The following is a 12,508-nucleotide window of genomic DNA, read 5'->3' as shown; positions in this document are numbered from 1 at the left end:
GTAGCTTTGCTCTCAAACTTGCGACACTCACAGCCACCGCTGTTCCTTCGGCCTCTTTCTTGCATCAGCATGAAATGGAAATGCATCTGAAAGAATAACTTTTTATTCATATTACAACAAACTTCACACGTGACATATTTGAGTAGACTGGAAGCTGGAGGGGAATAAAATACACCTAGCTGCACAAATTATACACACAGTAATAAACCAATATATAAGACAAACAGAAAAAAGAAACAAATACCCGTCACCTGACAAACATTTGTTTAATTTCAGGAAGACAGTAAAAACAAGGAGACAAGACGCGTCCCTCCCGGTATTTGAGCTGCTCATCCCGGAGCATCTGTCTCACTGCCTGCTCTAGATGTGACGGTGTCACCGGCTTGCCGCCGCCGAGCCGGCAATGCTGCTTTTCTCGGCTTTCGAGCTCTCTCGGGGCTGGGAATAGTCCCAGGGCCGTCTGTTCTCCGTGAATCCGTAGAGCTTCCTCAGGGCCACTCGAGCGGCCTCCTCCTCTGCCACGAGGACCGTTTCCCCGGGGCCTTCTGCAATCAGCTTTTTATCACTGGAAAGAAAGCAGACAGTGAGCCTGACTGACAGGAGAGCCGAGCACGTGAGGCAATCATGCCTTGTCTTCCGTTCCATTCCGTTCCATAGAAATATAATAACCCATGAGGCCCATAGTTTCCAAGTCAAAGCACAACGTAGCAAGAGGATCAGGAGTTCGAAGATTAGAGCTGGCTGTCGTGGTGCACTCCTTGGGTACCAGCATTTGGGAAGCAAAGACAGGCGGGTCTTTGAATTTGAACCAGCTGTGTCTACATGGCAAGTTCCTTAGGCTAGAAAATCGTCAAAGGTTAGGAAAATGTTTGCAGAAAGTTTAATCTAGTTATCTTAGATACTCAATGTTCATACCTAGCACTCTAGTTAATCAATCAATCTCTCTGTCTCTCTCTCTTTCTCTCTCTCTCCTAGGCAAGCTCCTATCACTGAGCTACACCTCTACCCTATTTTAATCTTAAAACCTGAAATCAATTTCAGGCAGGTCCATTTCTAAGGCTCTAAATGGGTTGAAACTTTGATAGACAGCAAAGTTCCTTTCTTCTAATCTGAGGCAAGTTGAAAAAGCTCCAACAGATAGTGTGGGAGACTGTGGGAGTCTGGCTCCCACCGCTCCCACCTTTCCCAGGGTTCTTAGGAGGAGGAGGAGAGAGGGATAAGAAAGCATCAGACAGAATGATAGGCCTAGCCGAGAAGACAGACAGAAACACAAGACAGCCTCAGGAGAGCCTGGACCAATACCCAATGGTCTCTTCTGCCTCTTCAAAAGGGCTTTTTACAACATATCAAGGGGCAGGGCAAAAGACACCCCGCCCTTTGCTAGATACAGCCAAGTGTAGACCCTTCCAAGCACCTGGTAACCACGCCCGTGGTCAAATCATCCCCTTATGCAGCCCTGCTGGGTAAAGCAAGTTCAGATGCTCCGACCCTGAGTAATTTGGGCCTCCACAAGATAGAAATCAAACTTTTATTTTTTATATAGAAAATATGGGCCGGGCGTTGGTGGCGCACGCCTTTAATCCCAGCACTCGGGAGGCAGAGCCAGGCGGATCTCTGTGAGTTCGAGGCCAGCCTGGGCTACCAAGTGAGTTCCAGGAAAGGCGCAAAGCTACACAGAGAAACCCTGTCTCGAAAATCCGGAAAAAAAAAAAAAAAAAAAAAAAAAAAGAAAATATGAGGTTAGCTTATACCCCACGAAATTCTACAGCGAACAGCTGGCCAAGAGTGACTTAGCAGGAGCTGGAGGGAAGGTTCAGTGGTTCAGAGCACTGGATGCTCTTGTAGAGAACCCAGGTTTGGTTCCTAGCACCAACACAGCAGCTAACAACCATCTATAACTCCTTCTCCTGGTCTCCACATGAATGTGGTACAGACACACACATGCAGGCCAATACTCATACACATAAAATCTTTACAAGTTACTATTAGCAAAACACAGATACCTTGGCTTTCTCTAATAGGAGAAAGGAAAAAAAATACCAGATAATCAGAGATGACCCCACCTTCACCCTCCATGTCTCACTGTGTATCTCTGGCTGGCCTGGATGTAGACCAGTCTGGCCTCCAACTCATGGAGATCTGCTTGCCTCTACCTCCTGAATGCTAGGCTAGGATTAAAGGCATGCACCACCATGCCCAGTTCAGAGACACAATTTTTTTTTTTTTTTTTTGGTTTTTCGAGACAGGGTTTCTCTGTGTAGCTTTGCGCCTTTCCTGGAACTCACTTGGTAGCCCAGGCTGGCCTTGAACTCACAGAGATCCGCCTGGCTCTGCCTCCCGAGTGCTGGGATTAAAGGCATGCGCCACCACCGCCTGGCTCAGAGACACAATTTTAATGCTGCTGGTAGAAGAACATTGAAAAACTGGAAGTCTATCTTTTGGGCTTCCGATCAAAGTTATGAAGTGCAGAATAATTTTTACTCACCAGTATAAGCCAACAAAATACAGAGGCAAGGCAGTTGTGCTTCCTGACTCCCTGGTGAGCCTAGACTCGGGAGCTGAAATGTTTCTCTTCTTCAGTTCCTCCACCAGTAGTCCCATGGGATTTACGACGGTCCACATCTCAAAGAGTTCTTTCCCCGTCATTTGCGTAATTAAAAAGTCCTGGGCAGAAAATGACCGTTCACACATTTAAATTAGAACAAAGAATCTTACGGCCAGACTCAAATCCATTTCACCACAGAAAGTGATGGAAGCGAGTGGCAAATGTACACGTTAAGTAGTTAGCCTGAGAATCTGAAATGCTCCAAAACTGAGAACTTTTTGTATCAAAGGGTTGCTTAAAAAGTTCAGATTATAGAGCATTTTTAGTTTTTGGCTTCGGAATTCTGGTTTGGGCTTCTCCGCCATGGGCTCACACATACAAGGCAAGCAAACTCTACCAGAGTTATAGGTTGTTGTTTGTTTGTAGCTTTAATAAAAACAGTTGAATTTTTTAAAAATTTCAATTTCAAAACCAAAGAAAACAATGTCAAGCAATATAATCTATCAAAATTATAGAGAAGGCAGACTCCTACTTCACAATTCAAGAATCAAATTATCAAAATTCATAGAAGACAAGCACGTGTCTACATATGGCTACCTACCTCCTGACGAAGGACACACTCACGTGGCCACACCTTCCCACCATGGCAGATTGCATTCCTTCTTAGACTCTAAGCTAAAATAAACCTTTTTCCCTTGAAACAAACAAACAAACAAAAACCTAAAAGCTGAAAACGACTTAAATCCTTCAGAACTCACAACTCAGCATTTAATATCTGCTTTCCATTGTATCCGAAAAAGAAGAAAACTGAAATAACGTCAACAAAACTACCATAAAAATAGTTTAGGTCTTTGTCAGTTTTGCGGGGAGAAACAGTGAGTTCTATAACAATAGGTCAAAGGAATGGATGAGAATAAGAATCGTTTCCTTCTGTCCACGTCGAGCGTGTTTGAACAAGTGCACTTGGTGATACCCACCCTGATGAAAAGCGCAGTCCTCTCCGGGCCGCTGCTCTGCAGCAGGGCTCCAATCACAGCAAAGAAGGTCCGACGCAATACAGGCAGGGGGACCGGGAATTCCGCGCTGAGGGTCAACTGCTCCACAGCCAAGTTACTAGCCACGTGGCAGACCACCGCCTCGCCAGTAAGAAAGCTAACCAGGCCTTCAATGCCTTCGGTGGGCAAGTCTGGGAACTCATCCGCAAGAGACTGCGTGAGGCACGTCTGTGAAAAAGACAGCCCTCGTTCAGCTAGGTCTTGATTGTCCTTGAGATTCAGAAGAACGGCTTCTTCCTCTATCCCAAGTTTCTGACGTTTCGCCTCTTCACTTTTGATGTAGCAGCTATTGACAAAGGCAGTTTTGAGAAGGTCCAAGGAAAAGGTTTCTTGCAGCCGAGCCCCAAAGGCTTGTATCTCCGCATGGTAATCCCAGTTTGGCTTCTCGGACCTGGGGATGTAGAGACAGTGAGAGACGGGAAGAACAGCGTGATACCATGTACACTTGTAAAGGGACAAAATAAAGTTTGTTTCTTTTAATATCAGGTTCTAACAGTTTAAATACAAAAAAAGTAATGTAGATGGACACTGGAAATCCTTTGTTACATTCTAATTTGCCCTTTGGCTTAACTGCCACATTGACGTGATTGTTCACATCAGATTAGGCTATTGTTCTAGCTTGTAAATCCCCGCTTTCTGCTCTAACAGTGTAATTATGGTTTCCACCTAAGTATGAAAAAATTATAACTATACAGGTTCAGGACAGAAACCAAAAATATGTTTAGTTTATATCCTATTAATTTAAATTTCAGAAATGCCTACTTATTACCAGTTACTTAAGCTAGTATCAATATTATAAGCATGTTAAAACTTCATAAACCATAGGCGAGCCTTGGGGCTTTGGTAGTTCAGTGGTGGAGTGCTTGCCTAGCAGACACAAGGGAATGGTGTGTGCATGGACACCTTAAATACATACACAATTCCAAGAATTAGAATTAGTGTAAACAGGATCAATATTCTCCTGGAGAATAGTAATCAAATTTCATATCAGGAATAAGTTCTAAAAAAAAAAAAAAGAAAACTAGAGACAGTTCCCGCTTCTTTGGGTGTGGTAACAAGCTAATGGAAGTCAAACACCAGTGCAACTTTAAGAATGAAGCAGGTCTACGTGTATTTTTGTCCACAAAGACACTGTAAACAGAAAATGCAAGTGCATCATATATAAGCATGATGCACTTCTTAAGAATGTATGATTCTTTTTTGCCAGACAGAGACAAGATTAATTAGATCAAAAAACTAAACTTTTACCCTCTTACTCCGGACAGTGGACACATAGTTCAGTTCTACCCAGAAGTGAATTTTTCTGCCCTGGTTCTCAATGCCATGGAAGGAATGATGTTATCTTTCTTAAAGGTGCCCAAAGAATCTCAGGCCTGAGATTGGGTAATTAAAAAACTGGGCCATTCCCCAAGCGGTTGCTCTCTAGCAGGCCCCGTTGCTCAATCTGGGGCTACTGAGATTCTGCAGGGGGGCAGCCCGGCCTCTGTCGCCCTTTTCCTCTGCCCCAGACCGCGTGCCGCCAGGTCCCCACCCCACCGCCTGCCTGCAGCTGCAGCCCGGTGCCCTCACCGCCACCTTGGCCACTCAACCCTCCTCGGACGCCTACCGTCGCACGGGCGGCGGCGGGCAGCGCAGCAGGCGCCTCCGCTCCAGCTCCTTGTAGGAGCGGAAGGCTGCACGGAACCCCTTCTTCATTCCCCGAACCTGGGGGAGCAGGGTCGGGGCGGCCGGAGCCAGGAGGCAGCGAGGGCCCTGCTGCAGCAGCCGTACCACTGCAGAAGCCATGGCAGGACCAAGGCAAGGGAGAGCGGAAGGAAGCCAGCCGGACCGGTGTAGCCAGAACACAGTTCCCCGGGAACTGTGCGGCCCAGGGAGGACGGAGGATTAGGGGACACCCACCAGGGCGGGGCGGCGGCGGGCTGCGAATACTGCGCGTGCGCAAGTGCTCCTTTCCCGCCGAGGATGTGAGTATGGGTGCAGAAATGAGTGGGAAAAGTCGCTTGACCCTGACAGTCTCTCTTGTGTTTATTTCTCATTGAAGTAAAACAAAAAGTTGTTTCACTTTCAGTGTAATGAAAGCAGTTAAATCCCCAGAAGGAAAACATTCCTTGTTTACAGTCAGCCGTTAAGTTGCAGAACATCAATCCTGTCACTGCTGAGCACAAGTTCGAGGTTTCGTCTGACCCTTCTCCAAAAAGTCTCGCTCTCAAAGGCCTTGCGTCCAGAAATGTGCTTAATTTAACCAAGATTAAAGTTTGTATTTTATTTTTATTTTTTTATTCATCTATTTTACATCCCAGCCCCCCCCCCCCCCCCCACACACACACACACCATCCTCCTCTCCTAGTCCCTTTCCCCCATTTCCTCCCTCTCCCACTATACAGAAAAAGGCAGGTCTACTGTGAGTATCAATAAAACATGGCATATCAAGTTGCAGTAAGACTAGCACCTTCCCATGTACTAAGGCTGGGCAAGGAGACCCAAAATGAGAAGTAGGGCCCGAAAAGCCAGAAAAAGAGTCGGGAGACAGTTCCATAGGAAGATCAAACTACACAACTGTCCCATATATGCAGAATGCCTAGGTAAGTCTCATGCAGGCTCCCTGGTTGTTGGTTCAGTCTTTGTGAGCCCCTATGAGCCCAGGGTAGTCGATTGTGTGAGCCTTCGGGTGCTGTCCTTGACCCCTCTGGCTCCTACACTCCTTTCTCCTCCTCCTCCTTCTCCTCCCCCTCCCCCTCTTCCCCCTTCCCCTCCCCCTTCTCCTACCTCCTCCACAGGGTTCCTGAACGCCGCCAGATGTTTGGCTGTGGGTCTCTGCATCTGTCTTCATCAGTTGCTGGGTGACGCCTCTCTGAGAACAATTGGGCCAGGCATCACTCTGGTCACTGAGGACAGCCAGTTCAGGATAGAGTTTATATTTTAAAACTACCACGTTTTTTTTTTTTTGTTTGTTTGTTTGTTTTGTTTTTTTTAACCATGGGGAAAAGACATGGGGGATGCGTCAAAATATTAACAGTGAAAATAACTAGTTTTAAAAATCTTTACTAATGTCTGCAGCTTCACTAACAAAATATAAATGGAAGCCCTGAAGTCACAAAGGGAAGTGTGTCTGCTTTAGTTTCGTGCTGAACATCATGACCTTTAGAGGAACCTTTCTACAGTTGTATATAAAGGCAGCCGTGCTCCTGAAGTCACTCAGATTAATCTCCTGTGTCTTTGAGGGTGCCTGCTTTCACAAACAGCTTGTTCTGGTTACTAAATTATTTTTCAATTTATTTCCACAGCAGGTTTCTCCCTGCCTCTCTCTGGTTACTGTAATTGACCTCCAACCAAGACTTATATCTCTTTCCTGCCCAGACATCCATTTCACCTCTCTTGAAATACAGACCAAGACATGTTACCGCCTAATTAGATAGTCTTCAACACTAGGACTGTACAGCACAGTTTGAGATTCTTAGCTTAACTCTTCAAGGGGGGAGAATCTGAATGGCTTATTTAAACTTATAAAAGGGCTTCCAGTGGACATCTAGTTAAAGCAAATTCTCTAAATCAGGTCAAAATAGTATTAAAAACATTGAAAATTTGTCGATTGTCAGATAAGTGGATTTAACCAAATTACAGGGAATTGCCATGTCTGCAATATTTCATCTATATATTTATTTCAATATTTATTTCTGCAATGTTTCACTTATTATTGGGAGAAATAACCTAAAGCTGGTCGATGTAACTGATGAACCAGCCTGCCTCCTTGAAAGCCATCTTATAGTAAAGGCCAACTAGGTTCATTCCTGTTTATGATCAAATGTCTGTTTCTCAAGGATTGGGCTGTGCTCCACCTGTAACCTTAACTGCAAATGGTTCAGTACTGCCTGTTCCAGGAAACAGCAACCACACCTTTGTTTCAAAAGCTTATTATAACCACCTTGTCATGACCACCTTGCAACCTGGTCTTTCTTTTTAGGAGGTTGTTATGACCAACTTGTTAGGTTTATGTTCTGCTTCTGTAGTAACTGCTTTCTGTCTATTTGCCTGCCAAATCCCCCCTTTGGAGACCCCTTACTCCTGGATTATAAAAGACCTTATCTTCCCCATGTCCAATGCTGATCTCTTGAACCCCACCTCTAGGGAGAGACAGCCCATGTTCACAAATTAAAAAAAAAAAAGCTTGCTTTAATTAATTTGGCAATGATTTGGGTTAGTGGTCTTTCTCCTCACATCTGTGGGATTAGCAGTAACCTCAAGCTTAAAGTAATATAATGTGACTCTATGTCAGAGGCTCTTGGCAACAACAAAAACATAATTTTCTTTTTTTAATGGGAAACATACACTTTATAAATGTTATGACAAAATCAAATATATTCAAATGATTTCTTATGGCCACTTTTACCAAGACATCAAGAGAAGTTAAACAACTTCCAAAATTAGTATCAAAACAGGACCCTTAAATCTATCCACTTGTGCAGAGGTATAAATCTTTGTTCTATTCAAAGCAGAGCACAGTGAGGCTAAATGAGGTATTTGTTTACACCCAGAAGTCGAATATTAACATCTGAAACCACAGGGCTTGCTGAGTTCTGCCCCGTGACATGTAAACTGCCAGCATGACGTCAAGGGGTACTCTGTCATATTTAGGACTAATAAATACTGTTTGACAGTTTTGATATGTTCATATATTAAATCTGTTCTTACTCGGTCATAATTTTGTTTTTATGTACAAGTACACCAGCATCATATTATTTTTTATGTTTAGCTTAAAAGGATTAAAAAAACCCTCATATTTTGTAAAAGTGGTGAAGTTTCATGCTTTCTTATGACATGTCAATAACTGACTATACTACACCAATTTTAACAATGGACCAAATGCTTTAGACATCCAATTAAGAATAAATTTTAGCCAATACCTTGGCAACACCAGGATGTGCTGGTATGTGTTGAACTGATGTAACTGTGATCCAAGCAACTATGCACATGATTATTCAAATTAAAAAAGAAAAAGCTAAAAAGCTGTAGGTCTGGGTGAGGGAGGGGTGGGCAGAGCTGCATTAGAGGCTGTTTGTCTTTGACAAAACTACAAAGTAGATTTGAGTCTTTAAGGGGATTTTCTAATATCCAAGAGGAAAATTCTCATCATGATTTGAAAAAGTATGAGAATGTATGACCAGAACTTAGCACTACGAAGCCCAGTGATTGAGAGCTGATTTTCTCAGAGCAGGTGGGCGAACATTAAATGCTGAGAGTGCACTGGCGCCTTACAGCAGATCTCAGTCACAAAGCATCCCCATTAACAATCATCTGCACCCAATGGGTTTAGACACTAAGTGTCTTACATTTTACTGAAAGATTTTTTTTCCAAGTTTCATCAATGCTTGCAATGTGGACTTCTATTTCTTACCAAAATCTTTAGGAAATTTTAAAGCTGATGCTAAAACTAGTTAAATCTTTTTTTTTTAATATTCTAAATCTTGACAGTTTTGACTAACCTTCAAATTTCCAGGGCACAAAAGGCATATAGAGTCACCAAGAATATGTTAAACACATGATAATTTTGTTTATAGCTATAACAGAAATACCTTCAACTTTTAGATAAATTTTAAAAGTAGCAAATATAAAAGGTGGTTTGGGTCAAATTACTTCTAGTACAAATAATGTAACAAATCAAATTTTCAATCAAATTCTTGAAAGCATTCAGAGTAGTTGGATTTTCTAGCTCCCCCCCCCCCCCCCCAGACAGGGTTTCTCTATGTAACAGTCTTGTCTGTCCTGGAAGTCACTCTGTAGACCAGGCTGACCTCGAACTCAGAGATTCACCTGCCTCTGCTTCCCAAGTGCTGGGATTAAAGGTGTGTGCCACCACTGCCCAGCAGATTTCCTAACTATTAAACAAGACATTTTATGCAGCGGAAAAAAAACATGTAAGAAAAACCTATAGAAACAAATAAATCTGCAAATTGAGAAATTACCAATATTCATTGAAAACTATGCCTTATGTTTACTCTCAAATTCATTTTATCTCTCTGTCATATAATTTAATACCTAAAAAGGCTGCAGCTAAATTAATTACTACTATTTATAGAATGTTACCTCTGTGGGTATTTCACACCATGATTTTCAATTAAGAATTACCTGGTAGTTTTAATCACAATTTATGACTGACTGATTAGGAGCTGAGTTGGCATAAGGGTAAACAGAAGGAAAAGTCTGACAATTGCTTACTGTGTAATTCTGCCCAGTCACACCTGGCCAGAAGTCCAGTAGACAACTCTACGCAATTGCATTATAGTCTCACATCTCTATTACCGAGCAAGAAAAATTCGTATGCAATGTCAAGCTTTTTCCTGTTTGTTTTTAAGGAGCAGCTCAACAATTCTGGGGCAGGGTTGGCTTGTTAGGACAATACAGAGAACAGAAGAGGAAACTACAAAAATGGCACTTAACACCAGTGTTGGTACTGAATGGCATTAGGGTAATAACTAAGGTTATTGTGTGCGCTGTTTGCTTTTCTTTAGAACACACATCAAAGCCATTAACCTGAACTTGAGGTATATACACAACACATATTCAACTTTAAGCAAAAACATTTTCCATAATATTACATTTTTAAAAACTGGGAACAGTGTCTGTGTTGGTTTGTATTTGATTCAATGTAATGAGAAGGGAACATTCAGCTTGGGGTCATGCTGACAATAAAGCTCTACAGTACTTTGTACTCACCACAGCAATACCATATCCTGAGGGGATTCATCATGAGACAATGTCAGTCACAGCTTTGACGCACTTTGGAAGGAATGAAAGAGCAAACTGGGTAGTGACATTTCATCTTTGTTTTCAAATAAGTGGTCTTAATTTTTCTTCTTATAGAAAACTCTTAAATCAGTTTATTATAAATATATCTAGATTCTCTCTCTCTCTCTCTCTCTCTCTCTCTCTCTCTCTCTCTCTCAGCTTTCAAGTAATGTCCACCACTTTGTTGATAGAGTTCATGAGAAGAGGTCAATAGAGATCATCTGATCTTCGACAGTGACACCATCCACTCAAGTCCTTGCCATAACCCCTCGGCAGCAAGAGTACAGCATGCTTGGATATGCCACTGGTGGTCTTTTATAGACGTTAGCTTCAAAAACCGGGAGATCTCTGCTACTGTCATGCATTCTTCAACATCTTGTTTACTAGGAAAAATCAGCAATGCAGCTTTTCTTAGGTCCTCGTGGGTTCGCCTTTTGTAGAGCTCTTCTCTAGTTACAGAAATCCTTTCTCGGTCTGTGCTGTCCATAACTATCACAAACTAAATGTTCGTATAGTAAGTGTTCTAGGAAGAACGAAGGGATTCTGACCGCCAATATCCCACATCAGGAAATGTGTGTTACTAACCACAATCTCTTCCACATTACTGCTTATTGTAGGGGATGTATGTACAACTTCATTCATGAAAAATTAGTAAAGGATGGCAGTTTTCCCTGCATTATCCAGCCCAGCAATGATAACTTTGTGCTCCTGGTGATTGAACAGCCTCCAGATCCAGATGAAGAGAATTCCAATCCTCAGGCTGTGGGGCAGAAGGACACGCCAGGACCTCTGCTCTGCTACCAGGGACCCACGAAGAGGATGCAGCCCCCTTGGCACTTGCCTGGCCCATGGACATTGCCACCTCATTGTCTGCTTGAGCCTCGTGAGCCACCGTCCTCTAGAACATGATTTTCAAATTAAAAAAAAAAAAAAGCTGCTAGATCCCAAGCAGTTTCTCCCACTAATGCCCCACGTGGAGCTCAGGAATTGAAGTCTGTATTCAGCTTTCTGATGTTCTGTTGATATAATAACTTCAAAACAAGGAAAGGTTTATTTGGTGTGGTGGCTATTTTTAGTGGTTAACTTGACTACAGCTGAAATTAACTGAAACCCAAATAGCTGGGCACATCTGTGAGGGATTTTTTTCTTAATTAAATTATTTGAAGTGAGAAGGTCCACTTGTAATCCAGATCTTTGAGGTGGGAAAAGCCATTTTTAATCTGGGCCACACCTTCTGCTGGCAGCCTGTATAAAGGACAGGAAAGAAAGAAGCTTGCTCTCTTTGCCTGCCTGCTGTCACTCTTGCTGGTAAGACCATCCCTTTGATGGCATTAGAGCCTACTTCTTGGGGATTCCAGCATATACTGAAGACCAGCTGAGACATCAGCCTCATAGACTGAACAACTATTAGATGCTTGGATCTTACGTTCATAGGCAGCCATTGTTGGATTAGCTGGACCACAGATAGCCTATACAGCATTCTAAAAAGCCCCCTTCTCTCTATTTATATAGAGATTCATTCCATAGGTCCTGTTTCTCTAACGAATCCTGACTAATACATTTGGATTCATATTTTTTGAGATGGCAGTCCAAGATCAGGCACACCCATTTGCTTTTGAGGCCATGTTAAAATAGTAATACATCATGGCAGGATGTATAATGGTACAAAGCCTGTTCATCTCATGCCTAGGACATAAGAGAGAGTTAATTGAAGAAGAAAGGGCTAGGGACCTAGAATCTCCTTCAGTGACTGACAACCTCTCGCTAGCCCTCGACTAGTAAAGGTTCTGCTATCTTCCAGTAATGCAACGGGCAGGGAACCAAACTTTTACCACATGGACTTTGGAGGGCTATTACAAATCTCAATATAGAAAACTTGTTTTTTTTTTTTAAATATATTTCAATGAACCTAGTAAGAAGACAACTACTTGGATCCAGGATCCAGGCCCAAAAACTTGAAGGAAAGAAAAAACTTTTTTTTTTTGTTTTCTCTTAAGAACCCCCATTTTCCTCTAATCTGATATAATTCCTAATTTGGTCAAAGCTTTACAAGTGTCAACATTCTGTTTTCCAATTTGTCAACATTGATGAACAGTGGGCAGAGTCATATTTAGGAAGAAGAGAA

General features: G+C 42.6%; 1 protein-coding gene and 1 pseudogene across 2 annotated transcripts; both read right to left on the bottom strand.

The window, feature by feature from the left end:
- Positions 1-87: 87 nt before the first annotated feature.
- On the bottom strand, positions 88-5,424 carry Mrpl44 (mitochondrial ribosomal protein L44). 2 transcript variants are annotated; one of them, XM_052749994.1, is made up of 4 exons: positions 5,207-5,424; positions 3,523-3,991; positions 2,486-2,664; positions 88-565 (listed from the first exon to the last, which is right to left on the bottom strand). In XM_052749994.1, the coding sequence occupies exons 1-4, from the start codon at positions 5,383-5,385 to the stop codon at positions 376-378; spliced, it is 1,017 nt and encodes a 338-aa protein (XP_052605954.1). In that variant the 5' UTR covers positions 5,386-5,424; the 3' UTR covers positions 88-375. The 2 variants fall into 2 exon arrangements, with proteins under 2 accessions (XP_052605954.1, XP_052605955.1); XM_052749995.1 differs by lacking the exon at positions 5,207-5,424 and adding an exon at positions 4,849-5,039.
- Positions 5,425-10,549: 5,125 nt separating this feature from the next.
- Positions 10,550-11,256, bottom strand: LOC128117345 (ADP-ribosylation factor-like protein 5A; annotated as a pseudogene).
- Positions 11,257-12,508: the final 1,252 nt, after the last annotated feature.

The sequence above is a fragment of the Peromyscus californicus genome, unplaced genomic scaffold (assembly GCF_007827085.1).
Source record: "Peromyscus californicus insignis strain IS unplaced genomic scaffold, ASM782708v3 Scaffold_21__1_contigs__length_65335640, whole genome shotgun sequence".
NCBI classification, from domain to species: domain Eukaryota; kingdom Metazoa; phylum Chordata; class Mammalia; order Rodentia; family Cricetidae; genus Peromyscus; species Peromyscus californicus.
This window is presented reverse-complemented; position numbering and strand designations above follow the sequence as displayed.